Below are 24325 nucleotides of genomic sequence, written 5' to 3'. Positions count from 1 at the left end.
GGCCCCAAAATTTATTTATTTTCACACAACAGGAAGCTGATCATTCAGTGTTGAATTTAGCCTTGCTCAACATCCTGATTCTCAGAACCTTCCTGACAGTTGCCCTTCATATTTCTGAACTTGGAAGGGAGGGGCAGCAGGACTGCATGTGATGGGGCCCAAAAGAGGATGAAAACATTCCCATTGGAGTCTACATCACAGGTAGTAGGAACTCCCTTGGCTTTGGAAGTATCTGTAGGATTGGCTGAGCCTGAGAGAGTTGAAGAGACTAACTTACAGGTTCCTACTGGACAGCCTAGTGGACAGATAACTCCTGAGAGGATAAACCATCTGAAGTCATAGAACTACGACATTCGACATGTTTGAAGAAGCCTCCAGAGAGACTGAATTTGTAATAGTTATTTATGTAAATAGTTGATATATTGTAAAGATTGTAAATTGTACTTTCGAGTAAAGGGGGAGGGATGTGGTAATGAGGTGCAATACACCTGTAAGAGAATGTGAGCAGATTGACCACATGACTGTATTACCCAATTGCTGTGTATTGCGGGCTACAATGTCAATGAGTAGTTTAGAGTAGGATCTAGCTGGAGAAGCACACATCATGTTAGTGCTCTGTTACCTGTGTAAATAAACAGCATGTGCTTCATCTTATATTGGTCTCTGCATCTGGAGAATATTGTTGCCAACTCTCCAGCTGGTAGATAGGCCTGCAACCATGTTTGCGAGCAAAGCGACTCAATAGTAGAACATAACACCTAGGAGTTGATGCTAAACCAATTTGCCTCTTCATACTGAGGAAGGTCCCTCATCCACTCCTGGACAAAGTCAAGGGTGAAATTGGGCACATGGTACAGCATAGGGTTCTCTCTCTAGTAACCATACTGACAAAGCAGTGTTCTGGAATGGTCATGGTTCCAAAGGCAAATGGCTGGATTAGGATTTGCATGGACTTGACTTAACTAAACATCAGTGGAATGTGAGTTCCACCTGATGGCATCAGTGGTTAAGCATCTTGCCAAACTAGCTAAAACTATCCTTTTTACCAAATTAGATGTAAACAGTGGATTTTGGCAGTTGCCACTGGACAAAAAAATCCAGACTGCTGAACACGTTTATAATGCCATTGGTCGTTATTGATTTAACACATTTGGAATTGCGTCTGCTCCAAAAATATTCCAGAGAACAATGTCTCAGACCCTAGAAGGCATGGAAGCAGTAATATGCCATATGGACAACCTACTCGTATGCAGACCCACGAGGGAAGACATGACTGTGGAATGACAGCAGTCCTGAAAGTTCTACAGGATACAGATTTGACATTAAATGAGAAATGTGAATTTGCAAAATCTACGATTAAATTTTTAGGACACATCGTGCAACCCTCAGGAATAATAGCCAGCCCACAGAAAACATGATTAGAGAGTTTCCACAACTCAGGAACATTACAGAGCTACAGGCCATTCCTCGGAATGGTCAACCAAGTAAGCAGGTTCCTACCACAGAAGCCAATAAGCTGTTGCGACAAGGTCAACAGTGGTGCTGGAATGTGGACCAGCAAAGTGATTGAGAAAATCAAAAACCTTCTAATTTCTCCTGAAATTTTAGAGCACTATGATCCAGAACTGCTTACCATAGTTGCAGCAGATACATCACCAACAGGTCTGGGTGCGATTTTATTTCAATACAAAGAGATGGTAAACATAGACCAGTTTATTATGCCTCAAGATCACTCAGACACAGAAAAATTTTATGCTATAATTGAGATGGAGCATTGGCAGCAACATAGGCTTGCGAGAAGTTCTCAGACTGTGATGGGATTGCTGTTTAAAATTGAAACCAACGATAAACCACGAGTCACTCTTCTGAACATGAAAGAAATTACAAGGATGCAGCCTAGAATTCAATGCTTCGGACTGAGACTAAAAAGGTATGATTCAGTATCTGAGTATGTTCAAGGGAAGTACCAAATGACAGAAAATTCACTCTCAAGAATACCAGTTGAAGGAACCAAAATAGAGGATTTGAATTTATTGAAGAGGTGGAAGCGTATACATCATTCATTATCAAACATCAACTGACTATTGCAAAGAAGCTATGGAAATAAAACAAGCACAACAGCAAGATGACAAATGGGTAGATAAAGGAATATTGTCTGGAAGGATGGCCAGGTTATACTCCTAACAACCCAGTACTATGGCAGCACTTCCAATAGAGAAAACACCTCACAATAATTGATGATCTCCTATTTTTAATGACAGAATAGTCATTCTGAGAATGCTTGATATTTTCCAAAAAATTCATCAAGGTCACCTGCCGACTTATCACAGGTTGTTTAAAACCAACAAACACCAACAGCCTATATATCCTGGTGGGGTATCACTCCCCCTGATATAAGAAGAACGGTAGCCAGCAAGAAAGAGTGACTCTGTCAAACATCAGATGAGAGGCACCCTCTACATGGTCATACACCTATACCCAGCCGCCTAAAGTCAAGGAAGAGCTTCATGAACAGTGTTGTTCCATTACAATCAACTCCATCTGAAGCCCGCATCACCTTGTGGAAAGACCGGCTCGCCAGTCTCGAACAACCCCCAGCGATGGAAATTCTACTGGATGAAAGCCTTCCTCCAGGAGCTAATTGCAACTGGGCAACCTGAAAGTGCCTTAATAGACTTAGGACTGGTGTAGGTTCAAAAGTGTCGCTAAGCAGATGGGGATATACAACCTGCCCGACAACTTGTGAATGTGGAACTGAGCCACAGACTATGCAACGTCTCCTGCAATGTCTATCGCTAGAGGAACCCTGCACTGTTGCAGATCTTACCGAATTCAACAACAAGGCGCAAAAATGTGTCCAGTTCTGGCTGGGCCATGTATAGACTGTCCGTGGACATGATAAGAAGACGACTTAGGGATAGCAAAACATTGAGCAAGAGGCCAGCAATCAGTCTGGTGGCCAGGCATAACTTATTCTATTGAAGAGTTAATTTCGAATTGTCTAAAATGTGCAGTGAACAGCCAAGAGCAAAGAGAACGACTATCACCCTCCACTTTTCCATCAAGGTCATGGGAATGCCTGGGAATAGATTTATTTTATTTTAAAGGCAAGGTATTTATTGTCTTTAATTACTACTCCTGATGGGTTGAGGTGAACAGATTGCACAGCGGAAACTGTCACGCACTCACTGAAGATAATCTATGCAACTCATGGCATCCTGGACATTGTAGTGTCAGACAATGGTCCACAATTTGCTAATGAAATATTCCACAACTTTGTGAAGGAATATGGATTAATATACATGACTCGCTCACCTCGATATCCTGAAGCGAGCGGAGAAGCTGAGAGAGGTGTTCGAACCATCAAAGACTTGATGAAGAAAAATGAAGATCTCAACTTAGACCTTTTTAGTTACTGAACCTCACCACTACAAATGGATTCTCACCATCGTTATTGTTAATGAGAAAATGACTGAAAACACAACTTCCAGCTCTGCAACAGAAACGAGAACCAAATATCCCCCTGAATGAGCATGAGAGAATAAAAAAGCATAAGGAAGAACAGAGACACAAACAAGCTCGCAACTTCAACTTGAGGCACAGTGCATGAGACCTTTCAGTACTGTATGGGGAGAGAGACGAATAGAAAAAAGACATAATAACAGAAAGAGCTCCACAATGGAGATCTTATAGGATTGAGATGGACCAGGGAAATATAAAGAGAAACTGCAGTGTCTTCATATCCTTGGGAAAAAAAGCAGAAAGAAACTTGGAGGCTTATTCAGATCCAGATGGAGATAAGGAATAAAAAACAAGACAAAGCTCAATAGCTGTCCAGAAGGACACTGATATCAAACAAAGAGTGCAGAATGCCCTCAACATCAGAAAGAGATCAGAACAAGATCAGGGATATTCGTCAAGGCACCTTGGAGACGAACCCTGTGGAGTCTGAGACTTTGTGGGGAGGTGTAGGAGGTTGTATACAGTTGGGATAAAGATTTGGGAGGAAGATGTAAAGGGTTAACACCAGACGCACCTAATGCTGATGTAACTATGGTGTAATGACACATGACTAAGTCACAGGAATCTGGAGGCAAGAGAAGTCCAATCTCGTGCAGAGTTCCTAAGATGTACATAGGGCTATAAATAAATGATAATGCTTTGAACAAACTGCAGTCTTGAGTAGCTTACTCAGGGAAAAGAGACAAACTCCAAAGAACCCCATCTAGACCCCAAATGCACAATAAAACACAGCTTGGGGGAGAGAAGAGCATTGCATTTGTTTTGGATGAATTACACACAAAAGATATTTGCAGTCAGAGTGATTTACTTACCAGGGCATTTGTAGACATTTAAAAAAATATTCAAACTTTAAAGTTTGCATAGACTAAGCAACTTTTGGAGAGTGGTTTATGCTCTAGGCAATGGCTAAGTATTTGAATACTTAATTGAACACTGGAGATGAGGATATATATATATATATTTCTATTGTTCATTAAAATTGAAAGCTGATTATTCATCTGTGCCAGGCAAACTGGAGATCAAACCTGGGACTTCCCTGTGTGTAGTTCAGGTATTTAATGGAAGTCATGTTTTTTTTTCTCCCAAGGTTAATTGGAGGCAAATTGCTAGTCAGTAGATTGTCAACTGTTTATGAATACCTGGCTACTCTCCAAGATGAGAAAAAAAAGTAGGTTGCTATCTTTTTCTCTTTGATACTTTTAAAGTGACATATCTGGATGCATCATAGGATTACCCAGGCTTGGCCAAGTTGCGGATATAAGTTTTAAAAGTGCTTGCAGTTTAAAAAAAACTAGAATGAATATAATCCTCTGGCCAGGCCAGAAAGTTGATGAATGGTCTATGAATTATACTATAATAAACTGATAGCTTGATCTCAGGATCAAGGTATGTAGAATGCTCAGCACTGCAGTTAAACGTCAGGATAGATAAACAAAGTACATGATTTGGAACATTGTTTGTGCTAATGGTCAGGTCATTCCATGATTGCTTTACAAATTCCTTCTTAACTGCGGTGGTGATGAACAGGTCATTCTGTGTTTATGTTGTAAACTCATTTGTAATTAAGAACATTGTGAGTTAATGATGAATTATCCCAAAGATGGTATATATAACTGACAGAAACTGTGTAACTTTGAATTGCCTTTTAGAGCACTCTGAAAGAGCATTTCCCATTTGTGCACACTTGCACTGAATAAAAAAACTGCTGCTTGAGTCTACCTACAGTTGACTCTGTGTCAAGTGTCTTTTAGATACTCCACAGCAATTGGCACCCCAAGCAGTGTCTCCACCAGAAACTGAGGAACTGATCGGTTGGATGCACCAGGCAAGTGAGTATTTTTACTTTACCACTCACTCAAGAGTGCAAGACCACCGTTCGTGTGACACAGTTCACGGAGACCCAAGTCGGCGAAAGTGAGGAAGCAAGAGCTGCACAGTTAGTGGTGAGCTTCCAGTAGGCAGGTCAGACTGTTGCACTAGAGGAATTATGGTAACTTTTCCATTTTAAAATACATTAAGAAGGGGATTGTTGCAATATGGACACTTTTGGGGCTGTTGGGTATCAGATCTGAAAACTCAATCATTTTCCACTGAGAATGTGATTTGTTTTTTTTAAAACTTAGTAAACATAGAATCAGAACGATTACTGCACGGAAGGAGGCTATTGATGTTAATGTGACATCAATTACATTGTTACGATTAAGAGAAACGGGTGATGGTTATTAACTATCTGAGCACATATAAATAGGTGATAGCTGGGACACTGGTTGAAGTGGGAAGAGAGCTGTGAGACTGAACAAGTCAATAAACTCTTTCAATAAAGAAAAGCTCTGCGTCGTGGTTTTGGCTTCACCAACCAGCTTGGATCCACTAACAATTCAGCCTGTCGTGTCTGTGCTGGCACTCTGAAGGAGCAATTCACCTAGTGCCGCTCCTCCACCTTCTCCTTGTAATCCTGCACATTTTTCCTTTTCAGATAATAATCCAACTTCCTCTTGAATGCTTCGATTGAAACTTCCTCCACCACATTTTCAAGCAGTGCATTCCAGATCCTAACTACTTGCTTCATGAAAAAGTTCCTCATGTTGCCATTGCTTCTTTTGCCAATTACTTTAAATCTGTATTCTTTGGTTCTTGATCTTTCCACCATTGAGATCCGTTTCTCCCTATTTACCCTGGCCAGACCCCTCATGATTTTGAATACCTCTATCAAATCTCCTCAACTTTCTTTTCTCCAAGGAAGACAATCCCAGCTTCTCTAATTTATCCACATAATTAAAGTTTCTCATCCCTGGAACTGTTCTCATGAGTCTTCTCTGCGCCCTCTCTAATGCCTTCACATCCTTCCTAAAGTGTGGTACCCAGAACAGGACGCAATACTCCAGTTGAGAGCGAACCAATGTTCTAAATAAGTAACATATTCTCCTTGCTTTTATACTCTATGTCCCTATTGATAAAGCCTAGGATGCTCTATGCTTTATTAACTGCACTCTCAATCTGTCCTGACACCTTCAATCATTTATACATATTTACGCCCAGGTCCCTCTGCTCCTGTGCTTCCTTTAGAATTGTACCCTTGATTTTGTATTTTCTCTCTGTGTCCTTTGTACCAAAATGAATAACTTCATACTTCTCTTTATTAAATTTCATCGGCCACTTGTCCGCCCATTACACTAACCTGTCTATGTCCTTATCCTACTCAGTTCAGAATACTTCCAAGTTTTGTATCATCTGCAAATTTTGACATTGTGCTCTGGGCACAAAGGTCTAGGTCAGATATATCAGGAAGAGCAGGTACTTAACACTGATCCCTGGGGAACTCCACTATAAAATTTCCTCCAGTCTGAAAAAAAACTGAACCACAACTCTTGTTTCTTGTCGCTCAGCCAATTTCATATTCATCATATTTGCTACCATTCCATTTATTCCATGAGCTCCAATTTTGCTCACAAGTCTATCAAATGCCTTTTGGAAATCCATGTACATCAACAGTATTACCCTCATCAACCCTTTTTGTTACCTCATTAAAAAAACTCAAGCAAGTTAGTTAAACACGACAGTCCATTAACAAATCCATGCTGGCTTTCCTTAATTAACTCGCATTTGCCCAAGTGACTGTTCATTTTGTACTGAATTATTTTTTTCTAGAAGCTCCCTAACCACCGAGGTTGAACTGATTGGCCTGTAGTTATGGACTTATCTTTCCAATGTTTTTGAATAAGGGTGTAACATTTGAAATTCTCCAGTCCTCTGATACCCATCCCTGAGTCTAAGAAAGATTGGAAAATTTATGGCCAGTGCCTCCGCAATTTCCACTCTCACTTGCTTCAGTATCCGGGGATGCATTTCATCTAGTCCTGGCACCTTCTCGACTTGGAAGTACAGACAGCCTATCAAATACCACCTCCTCATCAATTTTAAATCCTTCAAGTGTCTGAACTACCTCCTCTTACATCATGACCTGTGAAACATCTTCCTTGGTAAAGATGGATGCAAAGTATTCATTTAATATCTCAGCCATGCCCTCTGGCCTCCATGCGTAAATCCTTTTTTGGTCTCTAATCAGCCCCACTCCTCTTACCACCCCTTTATTATTTATATGCCTATAGAAGACTTTTGGATTCCTTTTTATGTTGGCTGCCTGTCTCTTCTCATACTCTCTCTTTGCTTCACTTATTTGATTTGTTAGTTCCCCTCTGAACATCCTATATTCAGCCTGGTTCCCAGTTGTATAGTTCACCTGACATTGTCATAAGCACACTTCTTCTTCTTCATCTCAATGTCTATCTCTTTCATCATCCAGGGAGCCATGGATTTGCTTGCCCTAACTTTCCTCTTTGTGGGAATATACCTCAACTGACCCCAATCTACCTCTTCTTTAAAAGGCAGCCTATTGTTCAGTTACAGTTTTGACTGCCAAGCTTTGATTCCAATTCATCTGGGCCAGATCCATTCTTACTGAATTGAAGTTGGCTTTCCCCCAGTTAATTATTCTTACTCTGGATTGCTCCTTTTCCATAGCCTTATGATACAAAGATCACTGTCTCCTAAATGTTCCCCTGCCGACACTATCCACTTGGTCCACTTCATTCCCAAGAACCACGTCTAGCAGTGTATCCTTTCTCATTCGACTAGAAAATACCGCTGTAGAAAATTCCCCTGAACACACTCTAGGAACTCCTACCCCTTCTGCCAAATACACTACTATTATCCCAGTCTATATTCAGATATAGAAAGCTGCCATTATAACTACTTTAAAATTTTTGAACCTCTCTGCAATTTCCTTGCAAATTTGTTCCTCTACATTTTCTCAATAGTTGATGGCCTATTAGCTACACCGCACAATGTAATTGCACCTTTTTTGTTCTTTGGCTCTAAATTCTGTCCTTGACTCCTCTGGGAGATCTCCCGCACTGTGATGTTCTCCTTAATCAATAATGCCACCCACCTACCTTTCCTGGACACATTGTATCAGGAATATTTAATACCCAGTCCTGCCCTTCTTTGAGCCAGGATTCCATTATAGCCAAATTATCATATGTTCCCTGATCAGGTTCCCATCCCCTGCCACTCTAGTTTAAACCCTCCGCCATAGTACTAGTGAATACTCCTGCAAGGATATTGGTCCTGGTCCTGCTGGGTGCAACCTGTCCAACTTGTACAGGTCCCATTTTCCCCAGAATCAGCCCCGATGCCTCAGGAATCTAAACCCCTCCCTCCTACACCCTCTTTCCAGCCACCCATTCATCTGGTCTATCTCATATTTCTGATCTCACTAGCACGTGACACTGGGAGTAATTTTCAGATTACTACCTTTGAGGTCCTGCATTTAAATTTATTTCCTAGCTCCCCATATGCTGCTTTCAGACCTCATCCCTCTTTTACTGATGTCATTGGTACCGATATGGACTACAACTTCTGGCTGTTCACCCTCCCCCTTCAGAATATCCTGCAACTGCTCAGTGACATCCTTGACCCTGGCACTAGGGAGGCAGCATACCATCCTGATGTCACATCTGCAGCCACAGAAACATCTGTCTGTTCCCCTTTTGTTAGAATCCCCCATCACTATTCCTCTCCCACTCTTTCTTCTCCTTCCTGTGCAGCTGAGCCACTCATAATGCCACGGACTTGGCTCTTACTGCGTTCCCCTGAGAAACCATCTCCACCAGCAGTATCCAAAACAGAATATCTGTTAGAGAGGGAGATAGACCCAGGGGACTTCAGCACTACCTGCCTAGTGCTTTTAGTCTGTCTGGCGGTCACCCATTTTCTTTCTGCCTGTGCATTTTTTACCTGCGGTGTGACCACTTCACTCTATGTGCTATCCACAGTGACTCCAGCCGCAGCTCCAGCTCCAAAATGTGGATTTCAAATAGCTGCAGCTGGAGACACTTTCTGTACATGTGGTCACCCTGGACACTGGAAGTGTCCCTGACTTCCCACATTGCACAGGAGGAGCATTCCACTTGGCCAAGTTGCCCTGCCATGATTTACCCTTGAATGACTCACTTTACCTTTACTTCCTCTAGTTTAGAGAATATTAGGAAGAGAAGGTGCGGCCTAAAATGTTAATCAGTAGTTTAGAATAGGGTCTGGTTTGAGAAGCACACATGTGTTAGTGCTCTGTTATTTGTGTTAACAAACAGCATGTGCTTCATCTTACATTGGTCTTTGCATCTGCAGTATATCATTTACCAATTCACTCACCAGTAGATAGGCATGCAACTGTGTTCGCAAGCAAAGCAACCCAACAGAAGGAACATAACAAGTAGAAAATTAATGTATCCCTCCTTCCCTCTTCACCAAGCTCCAATTTAAGCACTCTAATGCAGCCCAAAGCAACACTTCAGGGCAGACAAAAACAGCATTGTAGATGGCCTGCTTTTATGGTATCTGAATTTAGCTTCTGAAAACCTGTTTAAGCCAATTATCTAATTAACCAGCTGCAAGCAGAGCCCCTGTTTTAAAACTGGACTAAAACTCACCTTCTCCCAGCCCGAAGAGCAATTTTTAGTTAGTTGTTAAATTAAAGAAAAATTAGATTTTAGATAATTAACCCTTACATTAATCCTGAAAAGTCCCTCTCTCACCAGCTCCAACATAAGTACTCAAAGCAGCCCTCTACTGCAGCCAAAAAATAAACTAATTCTGATTGTCCTCTTGATTATGTCCTGATTTCAGGTGACAATTTGCATTCCAAAGTCTCACTCTTATTTGTTTAAAAAAATAACTTTTTTTAGCTATATCTCACTTAAGAATAAGCACAGTTCATGGGTTTAAAAGGATTTGTGATGAATCTCAGTCCGATTCTAACTCTCATCCCAGTCAAACTGTTACTATGGTGACTGTTAGGCCTCTCTTGTCGCGCTGCTCTTTGGCAGCGGGAATTGTGGGAAGTCTCGTAAGATGGCGGCGTTGGCGTTCGAGGTGGTGCTCAGTTGTGATGCTGGGGGCTCGCTGTGGAACTGCAACGTGTGGGAGCCGCGCTCAGGGACTACGCTTACCAGCTACCGGGGCGGCAATACCTCGGCTCGTGGTCTGTGCATGCTCCCTGGCGATTACCTCCTGGGAGCGCAGCTCGGCAAGAACTACATCAGCGTGTGGGAACTGCAGAGGAAGGTGAGTGACCGGCGGCAGCGGGAACCGACAGGGAAGGAACATAAACTGTCTCCCAGCTAACGGTTCGGAGAACTCCTACTCCTCCCACCCAAGAATATGTCAGGAGTCCCGGTTAAGTGTACGCGGAGACGCTGCGAGTTTAACCAGCCAGAATCCGTTTGACACCAAACACGTGCAGCTAGTCCAGCCAGGAGCACGCATTGCTTTGCAAAGTTATCTGAAGTTACATAAAAATAGGAGCAGCAGTATGCTATTTGCCTTGAGCCTACTTTGTTATTCACTAAGATCATGGTTGATCTAATACCTTATTTACACCTTCCCGCACTATCCCCATATCCCTCGATTATCTTATTGTCTAAAATCTATCGATCTCTGTCTTGAATATACCCAATGACTGAGCATGCACAGCCCTCGGATAGTGAATTACAAAGATTTTGAGTGAAGATATATTTTTCTTCATCTCAGCCCTAAATGTTTGATCCTTTTGCACTGTGATTGTGGCCCTGTATCCTAGATTATGCAGCCAGGGCAATCAGCCTCTCAGCATCTTCCCTCTCCAGCTCTCTCGGAATTTAATATTTCAACGAAATCATCTCTCGCCCTTCTAAACTCCAGAAACTGTAGGCCTAGCCTTTTCAACCTCTCACAGGACAATATTGTATACCAGGAATCAGTAAATCTTTGCTGTAATCCTCTTGGGTAAGGAGACCAAAACTGTACACAGCACACCAGGTGTGGTCGCACCAAGATGCCATGCAATTACAGTAAGACAAGTTTACTCTTATATTCCAGCCCCTTTATAATAGAAGATGAAATACCATTTGCTTTCCCATCAACGAATTTATTACATTTGACCCATTCATTTAAGTCATTGATATAGGTAGTAAATAGCTGAGGCCCAAACACTGATCCTTGCGGTATCCCACTATTACAGCCTGCCAATCTGGAAACTATCCATTTATCCCTATGCTATTTTCTGTCGGCTAATAAATCCACAATCCATGCTAATACATTAACACCCCCAACCCCAATCCCACCAAATCCCAAAAACTCAAATTTTGCATTATCATCTCGTGTGGCATCTTCTCAAATGCTTTTTGAAAAGCTGAATACATTACAGCCACTCCCTTAACCAAATTTGAAAAACATTTTAAAAATTTGTCAAACGGGACTTTCCTTTCATGTTGACTGCCCAATCTTATGATTTTCTATGTACTTTGTTATCGCATCCTTACTTATAGATTTTCATTTGCATTTTCCTACTACTGATGCCAGGCTAAATGGCTCCTACTACCCTGTTTTCTCTCTCCTTCCTTTCTTGAATAGTAGGGTTATATTTGCTACCTCCCAACCCATGGGTATTGTTAGAGAATCTAGGAAGTTCTGGAAAATCAAAACAATTGCAGCCACTATCTCTGTAGCCATTTCTTTTAAAACCCTGGCCATCAGGTCCAGATGATTTGTTAGTTTTTAGTCTTGTTGCTTTCTGCAGTACTATTTCTTTACTAATATTAATATCCTTAAGTTCATCATTTCCTTAGAGCCACAGTTCCCCACTCCTTCTGGAAGGTTTTGTGTGTCTTCTACTGTGAAGTAGAGTAAAATATTTGTTTAATAAGTCTGCTGTTTCCATATTTCCTAGTATAATACCCTCTCTTTCTGCCTCTAAGAGGCATATGTTTACACTTTTTAATCTCTCCCTCTGTAAAATGCATTTACAAACTGTTTTCAGGTCTCTAACTAGTTTACTTGTATCTTATTTTCTCTTTCTTTATCAATTTCTTGGTCATACTTTGCTGACTTTTAAAATCCTCCCAATCCTCAGTTGTATTATATAATTTTTTGGCTTTAATGCTACCTTTAGCTTTTCTTGTTAGCCATCTTTGGCTTACTTTACCCATGGGGATTTTATTCCTTAAGGGAATGTATGATGATTGACTTAATTCTTTAAATGTTTGCCATTGGCCCAGGTCTTCCGTTCTCCGGAGGTCGTACCTTGGAGGTACACCAGAAGATGTGTGGGGATGCCTCTGAAGTCCCCATGCAAGAATAGCACAGGAATTGCGCGGGAAGCTTCAACTTCCGTTGGGCAATTATCCTGTGCCTGGAACCCTCTGAAACTCCAATTTAAAGTTGGAGACTTAGGGTGGTACCGACTTACATAGCAGAATAGTTACCCAGGAAAGGTCAGAAGGATTAAAACCAGTTTTAATTCTTGGGTAACTATACTACCGAACACCTGCTCCTCCTCTGACTATCCCCCCACTGATCCTCTGACTACTCCCTGACCACCTTCTTTGCCCCTTCTGACCCCCAACCCATTCTATCCCCTCACCCATTTACCTTACATACTTAACTTCTCTCCTAGCTTGTTAAAGTGGCTGTGACATTTAAACTTACCGGTATATGGCAGCTAGTGTCGTAAAAAGGGGGTGTGGCTTTGTTTCCCCCAATGTTTCTACACTACACTGAAGGACTCCAGGAGCAGCTACACTCCTCAGCGGGCCGGGGGTCGATGTCCGATTGAGAAATGTGGAGCTGCAGTCCATGATAAGAAAATAAGAGCGGAGTGGCAATCCAGCTGAAGATTCGGCTCAATGCCTACCTACCGTCATAACTTTTAATCCAAATTACTAATCTACTTTAGCCAACTCGCCTGTTAAACCTATGCAATTTACTTTGTTCAGATTTAAAACCCTAGTTTCAGACTTAATTAAATCTTGCTCAAACTCAGCATAAAATTCATCATATTATGATCATTATTCTTCAGAGGCACCTTTACTACAATGTTATTCATTACACTGTATCACCTGCTAGCGCAAGATGGTCGTTGATACCTGTCTGCGCAGAATCCAATGACATTATTTACAGGAGACACAAATCCACCCTCATGAACAGTGACATCTTTTTGGCAGTTTACTTCATTGCCCATGGATCCCTAAAATAATTTATACCACACACAAAAAAACACAACCATACCTCTGTACTAAATTTCAAGCACCTTCTTGAGCCTCGCAGTGGATGGGCACTTAGGCTGCAGCCATTTCCCTGTCTGTCAATTCTGCGTTAGGCTGCGTTTGCTGCCAAATAATTAACCCTATCTCATTGCACAATACTACAATAAAGATAGTTTGATTACTGTAATACCTTTGTAATTAATATTAAAGACAAAAAAGTAATTATCAATAAGATAATGGAAAGATGGATAGGGACAAGGCTGGGAGCACCAGCTAAATTCTTAACGGACGATGGAGGGGAACTTGCCAATGATGAATTTAGAAGCGTGAGAAAATGTGAATATTGTGGCAATGCATACAGCAGCAGAAAGTCCTTTTAGCAATGGGATTTGTGAGAAATCACACCTGTGATTGATGAAATGCTCCGAAAAATTTTAGCTGACCAACCAAATTGTAAATTGACAACTGCTCTAGTGTGGGCAGTATATGCAAAAAACACGCTTCAGATGGTTGAGGGCTGTAGCCCCCATCAGTTAATATATAGCAGGAATCCAAAGGTACCTTCAATACTGTGGGACCATCCCCTGCCTTTGGAGGGGACAACCATTAGTTCCATTTTTGTAGAATATTTGAATGCTGTGCATGCAGGGAGGAGAGCATTTATTAAGGCAGAGGTTTCAGGAAAAAGTCAGGAGAGCTTTGAGGTATCAAATCAGGCCGTCAGAAATGAATTTAAACCCAGGGACATGGTGTATTATAAAAGAGAACAGAAAGGATGGAGTTGCCTAGGAAAAGTTATAGGCATTGAAGCAAAATGATAATCTTGCAACACGGTAACCAAAACTGCGAGAGTACGTTCCATGTGGCTTACTGGCACTGATTACGCATTGACGGAACTTGGACAGATGATAGAAACTGAAGATGCACCTTGTGCTTCACACATGTATATGCCAGACCTGTACAGACAGCAGATTGTGGCAGATAATGGGCTGACTGAGAGTGGATCTAGTGATAGTGAAGATCAGGATAGGGCCATTTATCACAAGATCAACTACCAAAAGTTGGAACTAGGGTAGCCTATATGCCAGAAGAGGCTAGTGAGTGGAAGAAAGCCACCCTAATAAGAAGGGCAGGAAAGGCCACTGGGAAATACAAAACCTGGCTGAATGTACAAGACAAGGGGCAGAATATCAGATCTATGGATTGGCAGAAGGAAGTAAAAATGTGGAAAGCCAGGAACTGTAGTGTAAGTTCAAACAATGGGCCTAATGGTGATCACGGCCCAAGGAAAAGATCAAAAACTTGTGAAAGGGAGTCTAGACGCAGGAGGGAAAGGTCGAGTAGTAGTAGTAGTAGTCCAGATAGGGACAGGGGACCTAGCAGGGGACGTAGTTCAACAAGAGCAAGGACCAAAGAACAGGCGAGGAGCGACGCAAGAAGTAGGACCCCATACAATAGAGAAGCTCTGGTGGCCACGGACAAGTTGGATGGTAAATTGGTAAAGGAGGCAAACCATAAAGAACTTGATGTTAGGAGAGAGTTTGAAATTTACATGGAGGTGCCAGACAAAGGACAGCCAGCATTGCCCCATAGATGGATATGTACGGAGAACATGTATAGTATAAAGCTACAGCTAGACTTGTAGATCAGGGATTTGAGGAACAACTGGGCAACCAGGAAGTTAGAGCAGTCTCCCCAACAGCAGGAAAAGTAAGTTCGAGGATTTTCCTAGCGCTGTAAGTGATATACTCATAGGAATCTGAATCCATTGACGTCAAAGCAGCATTTTTGCGAGGAGAATACTTTCAAAGAGAAGTATTCTTAAAGCCTCCAAAAGAAGCTGGAGATATAAAGGGGAAATTATGGAGGCTGAACAAATGTGTTTATGGGCTAAACAATATGGTATTTTTCAGTTACGCCCTTCCTAAATGCTGGTTTTCTCCAGCTAAAAGCAGATCCAGCAATGTTTTGTTGGAACTCTGAAGGAAAACTAGCAGGCATTTTCTTAATGCACGTAGATGATTTCCTGGGGTGACATTTGAGAAATTTGTGATAGATAAAATTATAAAGGAATTCAAAATTGGAAGTTGGGCTTCTGGAGCTTTTAAGGATATAAGGTTGGACATTAGGTAGACTAAGTTGGGAATAACCCTAACCCAACAGCCTCACCTAGGGAATGTCAATAGGATCCCGATAAATCAGGCTAGATCCTCACAGAAGAAAGACTCTACGACCAAGGAAGAAGCAGATTAGTTGAGAAGCTTAATTGGACATTTAAATTGCACACAAACTAGACCGGATGTGTGTTGTGATGTATTAGAATTGAGCACCATGCTGAAATATGCTATTAAATAAGCACTTGGGGAAGTGCTTAAAGCAAAATAAGACATTGAAGAAATTAAATTTAGAAGATTATATGCTTAGATTCCCAGACCTGGATGACCCAGGAGCGGTGAAACTAGTCGTTTTAGTGACATCTCGTACGCTAACTTTCCCGATGGTTATTAGAGTACTGCAGGATTTTTAAAAATACTTTTAATGGGAAGAAATGATAAATGATGTCCATTAGCATGGGAATCAAAGAAAATAGAGTAGCTAAAAGTACCTTAGCTGCAGAGACACTTGTGCTGGTAGAAGCGGCAGATATGGCTATGTATTTATCGAGTGTTTTGAAGGAACTCCTATATAAGGGGCAACTGGGGAAAAATATGTCTATAGAATGCTATAGAGATAACTGTTCGCTCTGGGATAATGTCCATTCTACAAAGTGTGTTACGCAAAAGAGGTTGAAGATTGATCTCATGAGTATAAAAGAGATGCTGGAAAGGAAGGAGATTTCAAAATAAAATGGGTCGACGCAAGTTGTCAGATTGTTTCACAAAATGAACAGCTTGTCTAAAATTGTTGGATATTCTTGAAGAGGAACGCCTTGTGTTATAAAGGAGTAGGAGAAAATGAAAATGTTTTATGTTGTAACCTTAAACAGTTTTTTTGTCTTCAAGATGGTGGGGTGGGGGAATATGGTGTATGTTAAAGATTGATTATACAATATAACGTATTATAATTTTGTATTTTTCTTATAGTTTTGTTTATATATCGATTTAATTGAAAGAAAGTAGAAGAATCTGTTAGAAGCTGAAGTTTTGTTGATGGATATTAAATACCTAGTAGTTTAAGGTGATAAGGTGAACAGGTGTTGGGTATTGATTTGTTAATTATACTTAAATGTGTATATGTTACACACAATTTGTGAAACTGCCTATTTCATGAAATGGCCAGTCAAATTGCCCATTCTTTGAAATGGGCAGCCTACCTGTACAGTTCATGAAATTGGCAGTTTGAACATCCAATTCATATAAATGGAAGTTAGAAAACTCGCCCAGTTCACGAAACGGTTAACTTATATGAATGAAAAATAAAATTTCATTTACAAATGTATAATTTGCTTAATTCTGTTTATTGTCCTCTTATGTTTCATCCAGTATTAAATCCAAACCATTCAGATATAGCTTACATTCATCAATGATTACAATATAGCAAAAACAAATAAAGAAACAATTCATATATGCACAATGTCCCTTTATTCAATGTACATTTCAGATTCATTGTGACATCCAAACATTTCAAATTCATTGGTTTATGTTCTGTTATATTTCATTCAGGATCGCACCCAAACATTCAGATAGCTTATACATCAATGTTTACAAAAACAGCATAAAGATAATTCATACATATTTAATATGCCAGCACCGGTCAACGTTGTCACAAGACTTGTGGCTTCGACAAGCACTGTTGCAGCGGAGACCTGCTTTCAAACAGGAACATCATCTTGATAAGCAGTTACTTCCGCAGTGATATCTCTGGAAGCCTTGCCCACCACAAATACTTTGAGCATGTACAATCTCACGAAGGCGGAGTTGTTCTGGTGGAATGTCTTCTGCACTTAGTCCACTGTACTGCACAAATTCAAACTGATTCCTGGCAGGTTTGTTGTTCACAATCCCCTTAGCTGTTCCAATGGTGTAGCCAGTTTCATCTGCTGCCAGCACCACACCTATAACATTTGGTGGGTCACTCTTGCTGCGGTCAAGTGCTGACACTGGGACAACCACATTGTCTCCAACAGTAACAGCCTGAAGTGATCTTGTGCTGTGTGCCATCATCCACTTGGCTTGCTGTGTAATGCTCTGTTGTGCCACCTTCCATGCATGTCTGGCAGGATCAGATTTAGGGTCATCTGTAGTGGATGATCCAGAGGCCTGTTCAGGATACTTCATGGCGGATGGTCCCAGGGATGTCTCAGGATCATCCATGTTGAATGATCCAGGGGCAGGCTCAGGGTTGCCCATGTTGGGTGGACCAGGGGCCATTTTGGGGTCATCGATGGTGGATGGTTCTGGGACTCGCTCAGGATCTTCCATGCTGAATGATGCAGGGGCTGACTCGGAGTCATCTGTGGTGAATGGTTCTGGGCCAGCTCAGGATTGTCCATGGAGGATGGTCCAGGGGCCAGTTCAGGGTCAGGATTTTCCATGTTCTCCTCGAGAAGTCTTTCCAGTTCTCCTTCAAGGGCTGTGGAGGTTCTGTTGAGGAACTCAAATGGCAACTTTGATCTGAGGCTGCACTGTGGTTTGTTTCCAGTGAGTGCTTGCTAAGGAGCCATCTTTACCACCTGCTGTTCATTGGCCACTGAACAAAACGGACACCATAGCTCCACTGAACACAGTTGCTGTTATGCATCCAGGTCATTAGCTTCAGCTCTCGATCATCAGTAAAGTGATGGAAGGAGTCATCAGCAGTGCTAGCAAGTGGCGCTTGCTTAGCAATAACCTGCTCGCACGCTCAGTTTGGGTTCTGCCAGGGCCACTCAGCTCCTGACTCATTACAGCCTTGGTTCAAACATGAACAAAAGAGCTGAACTCCAGAGGTGAGAGTGACTGCCCTTGACGTCAAGGCCACATGTGACCAAGTGTGGCATCAAGGAGCCCTAGCAAAACTGGAGTCAATGGGAGTAAGGGGGAAATCTCTCTGCAGGTTGAAGCCATACCTAGCACAAAGGAAGATGTTTGTGGTTGTTGGAATTCAATCATGTCCGTTCCAGGACATCACTGCAGGAGTTCCTCAGGGTAGTGTCCTAGGCCCAACCATTTTCAGTTGCTTCATGAACGATCATCTTTCCATCATAACATCAGAAGTGAGGATGTTCACTGATGATTGTATAATGTTCACCATTCGCAACTCCTCAGACACTGAAGCAGTCCATGTCCAAAAGCAGCATGACCTGGACAATATCCAGGCTTGGGCTGACGAGTAGCAAGCAACATTCACACCACACAAGTGTCAGGCAATGACCATCTCCAACAAGAGAGAATCTAATCATCTCACCTTGACATTCAATGGCATTATCATCACTGAATTCCCCACTATTAACACTCTGGGGTTACCATTGACCAGAAACTGAACTGGACTAGCCATATAAACACTGGCTTTGACAGCAGGTCAGAGGCTAGGAACCCTGTGGCGAGTAACTCACCTTCTGACTCCCAAAGCCTATCCACAACCTACAAGGCACAAGTCAGGATTGTGTTGGAATACTCTCCACTTCTTGGAGCTGCACTCATCCAGGTAGCACTCGAAGCTTGACATCATCCAGGACAAAGCAGCCTACTTGATTGGCACCCCATCCACAAACATTCATTCCCTCCACCACTGTGCACAGTAGCAGCATTTTAACATCTACAAGATGCACTGCAGAAACTCACCAATGCTCTTTAGACTGCACCTTCCAAACCCATGGTCACTACCATCTCAAAGGACAAGGGCAACAGGCACGTGGGAACACCACCACCTGAAAGTTCCTCTCCAAGCCACTCACCATCCTGACTTAGAAATATATCACCGTTTCTTCAGTGTTGCTAGGTTAAAACCCTGGAACCCCCTTCCTAACAGCACTGTGGGTGTACCTACAGCACATGGACTGCAGCAGTTCAAGAAGGCAGGTCACCACCATCTCGAGGGCAATTAGGGATGGGCAATAAATGCTGGCCTAGCCAGTGAAGCCCACATCCCTTGAATGAATATTAAAAAAAATCATTACTGTGTTCCACAGAGCCTTGACTCTGTGGATGTCTGGGACACCCGTTGACCAACACCAGTTCTTCTCAGTTCTCTGTGTTCTTCTCAGAGTGTTGCCAGTTTTTGGATGACCTGTGCTGTGAACTCCCTTCCGTTATCTGACCGAAGAATATGTGGGGCTCTGTAGACTAGAAATATGAGAAGCAGCTCACGGACAACCCCAGCTGCTGTCTTGGGATTTCAGAGGACGAACGATGTGAAACTTGGTCAGGTGCTTTGTGTAGTTAAGTATGAAACTTCATAGTCTGCATATCAACCAGGCCTACCACGTTCAATCAAATCGTTGACAGACACAGGCCTCACAACCACTCTTATTGCTGTCTACTGCCTGCACTGCTTTTTTTTGCATCTCTCACAGCGACTGATGTATTATTCTATAAGAGACCTTGGGATGTTTGCATACTTTTCAGAACTTCCACCAGGCACCATTTATGACTTTGTAGACAAACTTGCTTCCCCAAATTTACAATGTTCATCTACTATTGAGCAACGTTGTACATGATGTTAAGCTTGTACTTGCAACAGGCTTGAGCAACAATTCCACAAATAAGATTTTAAAACTCCTACATAGCACTGGCCATTTCATGAAATGAGCAGTCAAACTGTCTATTTCATGGTCTGTGTAAAGGGCTTGCCCATTTCATGAAATGGGCAGTTTCACAAATTGGGTGTAACGTATATAAAGAAGCGTCAACCAGCACTAGGTGTCTGCTGTTGGGGTGGGGAAGTAAGCTCTGTGGTGAACAATAAATAGTCTCTACCAAAGCATCCTAGCCTGTGTCTTCACTATGTTCATCACTAAGCACACAATGTGACTCTTGATGATGCTCATATGACAAAACTAATGTTATTGTCAGAGGTTGGGTGGGAACTACCAACACTGATGCATGAGCTTCAGTTGCTTTTAAAGTTGTGTTTACAAAAGTAAGAAGTTGCTTTTGTATAATTTCTGTAGTGTTGCTGAGATCCTTTACATCCATAGCACAGAGTGATCTAACCAAATTCAACACAGTAGAAATCAACTCATGGTTTGATGTTTTATACTGGAAGAGGCCTATAGTAAATGGGGTTCAATGTTTTGAGGGTTCATGCTGTCACTTGGTACAGTATAGCCTCGTTCCTCGTGATGGTGAACTCCAGGTGCTGCTCCTGAAAGTGCACAGGGATCTGCCATTGCCTCTTATATTTACTTTCAACAAAGCCAATATTTAAATTCTATTCAATGATACTTGAGAGTGAATAATGGATGGTCATCTGATTGGCTGTGTTGCTCCACATAGAAAAATCTCTACAATGCATCTTAAAGTAACATAAAATCAGAGAAAGATTATTGGCACAGGAGGAAGCCATTCAGTCCATTGTGTCTTTTGAAGGTTGGAAAAAGAGCTATCCAGCTAAATTCCACCTTCCAGTTCTTTCTCTGTAATCCTGTAGATTATAGCACTTCTGGTACATGTTGAAGTATTTTTTAAATGTGATGAGAGTTTCTGCCACTACCACCCTTTTCAGGCAGAGAGTTCCAGACCATCCACCCTCTGGATGAAAAACTTACTCCTCAACTCCTTGCTAATCCTTCTACCAATTACTTTAAATCTAAACCCCTGGTTATTGGCCTCCCTGCCAATGGAAATACTTTCTTCCTATCCACTCTCTCTAGGCCACTAATATACTTCAGTTATAATATATTATATATTAATTTCCCTCAGTTAAATCTCCCTTCAGCCTCTTCTGTTGGGGGGGTCTTTCACATTGCTCGGGGTTGGGTGGGTGTGTTCCCTTTTTGACCCACTTGGGTGGAATGCAAATTGTATATTCTGGCTTGCTAGCAGCCCTCCATTGTCTTTATAGGGTTACAGTTTTTTTTTGAAAATCCAGCCAGAAAAAGGAGAATTCAAAATTGTATTTTTTTTAAAAAAGCACATCTTCGTAACAAGCGTTCCAAAGAAGAGTCATATTGGACTTGAAATGTTAATTCTGTTTCGATCTCCACAGATGCTGCCAGACCTAAGTTTTTCCAGCACTTTCCGTTTTTACTAAGGAAAATAGCTCGATAGTTTTCACATGATTTATCTTCCTTCTTGAAATAGTTATACTTGGTGCATTCTTGAAATCCTTTTTCCCCCCCCCCAAGTCTGTAGGATGTGTGCATGGAGTCTTGATGGGAGTAAAAGCCCACTAACTTTGAAGACGTCAGCTGGAATGCCAACAGGGTTGCAAACTTTCATATCATATCAATTGTCATATAATTTGCAAACCTCTTATCCATGTCCCCTACATTTAAGTCTAAATCATTGATATTTTCTGAGGAACAACAAGGGACCCAATACTGAACCCTGCAAAGCCCCACTGGAAACAGCCTTCCAGTCATGAAAACACCCATCAACCATAGCCCTTTGTTTCCTCCCACTGAGCTAGTTTTGGATTCAACTTTCCCTTGGATTGCAAGAGCTTTTAATTTTCTGACCAGTCTTCCATGTGGGACCAAAAGTCTTTCTAAAATTCATGTAGATGTCATCAAACATCCACCCTCTTTGTTACTTCCCCAAGAAAATCAAAGTTAGTCAGACATGATCTTCCCCTAACAAATCCATGTTGACTGTCCTTGATTAATCCGTGCCTTTTAAATGACAATTTATATTCCTCTCAGAATTTTTTCCAATAATTTGTACACGGCCGAGGTTAGGCTGACTGGGTCTGTAATTACTCATCTACCCCTTCCTCTGTTATTAAACAATAGTACAATGTTAGCTGTCTTCCAGTCCCCATGCCTATAGCCAGAGAGGACTGAAAATGATGGTCAGAGCTTTTGTTATTTTTCCCTTGCTTCCCTTAGCCTAGGATACATTCCATCCAGGCCTGATGCTTTCTCCACTTTCAACAGTGCTAAACAGCTTAATATTTCCTCCTTCACTTTGTTTCTTATCCAGTTTTTCACTTTCGTCCTCCTTAACTACAATGTCTGCTGTATTTCCCTTTTTTATGAAAACAGACACAAAATATTCGCCAAGAACCACATCTTCTGTCTCCACGCACAAATTACCTATTTTGGTTTCTAATTAACCCTATTCTTTCGTTATCCTTTTTGTTCTTAATGTATTTATAAAATATCTTTGGATTTTCCTTGCTTTAACTTGCCAGAATTTTTCATGGCCTCTCCTTGTTTTCCCAATTTCCTTTTTAGTGTCACCCCTGCACTTTCTATTCTTAGGCTTTCTGTAGTATTGAGCTTTTGACATCCGACTTCAACTTTTTTTGCCTTACCTTACTCTGTATGCTCTTTGAAATCCTGGGGAAGTCCAGATTTGGGAGTGCAGAGTTTCATATGAATTTTTAAAAATTCACACATGATATCCTTTGTAAAAATTGCACCAATGTTTAAAATGTGTTTACGATTGAGCTGCTGCACTTGGTGTGCCTTTTCTGGCTGAACACTGATGGCATTCCTTGGTTAGGAGTAAGATTCTTTGCTTGGACTAGTTGATTGTAATTTTAATACGTCGGATAAAAACTGTTCATATGTGTATGAATCACACCGTTTAAAACTATATTTTTCTTTTGAAATATGGAAAGACATTACATTATCTGGACACTTGGATGCGGTCCTGGAATGTTTTTAAGAAAGCCATAAGTTCACCTTGGAACTGTCAACAAGCATGCCTTTTCCAAGAAATCACCTGACCATCATGGTACTTGAGGGGGAAGAGCAATTTGTTTGTTTTGAACTGCAATCATTTTAATTAATTGAAAAAAACTGTCAAAGGCTAGTGATTTACTGGAAATCACATGACTGAGACAAGTTTTAAGTTTTGAACCTTTTATACTGTGTGTTTTGGGGAATAAACCGAAAAGGAAGGCTGCCCTAACTCGTGGCCTCCCTGCCTTGCCTGAAATTCCGTGTATGGTTATCAACCTGCAGCCAGAGAATCTTCATCTAAGTATAACTTGTCTGCATTTGCACCTGAAAAACTGAGATGAGAATCGATCCAGCTGTATATTCTCCTCCACGCCGAAGCTCTGGTGGCGAGAACCTCCAGACATCTATTGGGATCAGCAGCCTGTCTTCACACGAGGGAGCTCCAGATCAACAGCATCAAAACTCTGCGACCTTTATCCTTTATTTTATAAGCCTATCTTCCAAAACGCATCGCCGCACAGGCCCTATCTGTTTGTCCTTTGTTTGTGTGCGCATGCTGGGGTATTTTTAAAAAGGGATAGATATACTTCCAGAGTATATTGTGTGTGTGTTCCAGTTCTTGCAACTTGTATTTAAAAAAGTTGGTTTATTATAAAACAAAATCGTTCTGAGTTTATTGAAAGAAGTCTGGCTAAAGTCTCTTTTATTCTGGGTAACAGCAGTGAAGGTAAACTACTGCCCATTTTAGTGAGTGAATTAATTTTTTAAACTAATGGTATGACTCACGGAGTAGTGGGGCTAGATAAACTGTGCACTCCTCCCATCCCATATGGTAGTTCAAATCTCTAAATGTATCGGTAACAGCTAACAGTAGTACCAATGAATAACAGTTGAGTAACAGTCTATTGTTTCAATGGTGTATAATTGCAAATGATGCTGTGATTGAGCACCTTTA

The 24325-nt window shown here is 41.5% G+C and overlaps 1 protein-coding gene across 1 annotated transcript in view; it reads left to right on the top strand.

The window, feature by feature from the left end:
- Positions 1 to 10414: 10414 nt before the first annotated feature.
- The window catches only part of wdr18 (WD repeat domain 18), a 208749-nt gene continuing 194838 nt past the window's right edge, over positions 10415 to 24325 (top strand). Inside the window, exon 1 of the mRNA XM_078555761.1 lies at positions 10415 to 10644. Coding sequence (XP_078411887.1) covers positions 10432 to 10644 — 213 coding nt within the window. The 5' untranslated portion in view covers positions 10415 to 10431. The remainder of the gene's footprint in view (positions 10645 to 24325) is intronic.

Source organism: Cetorhinus maximus, chromosome 13 (genome assembly GCF_964194155.1).
Source record: "Cetorhinus maximus chromosome 13, sCetMax3.hap1.1, whole genome shotgun sequence".
Lineage (NCBI taxonomy): Eukaryota > Metazoa > Chordata > Chondrichthyes > Lamniformes > Cetorhinidae > Cetorhinus > Cetorhinus maximus.
Note: the sequence above shows the minus strand (reverse complement) of the source record. Positions and strands in the feature narration are given on the sequence as shown.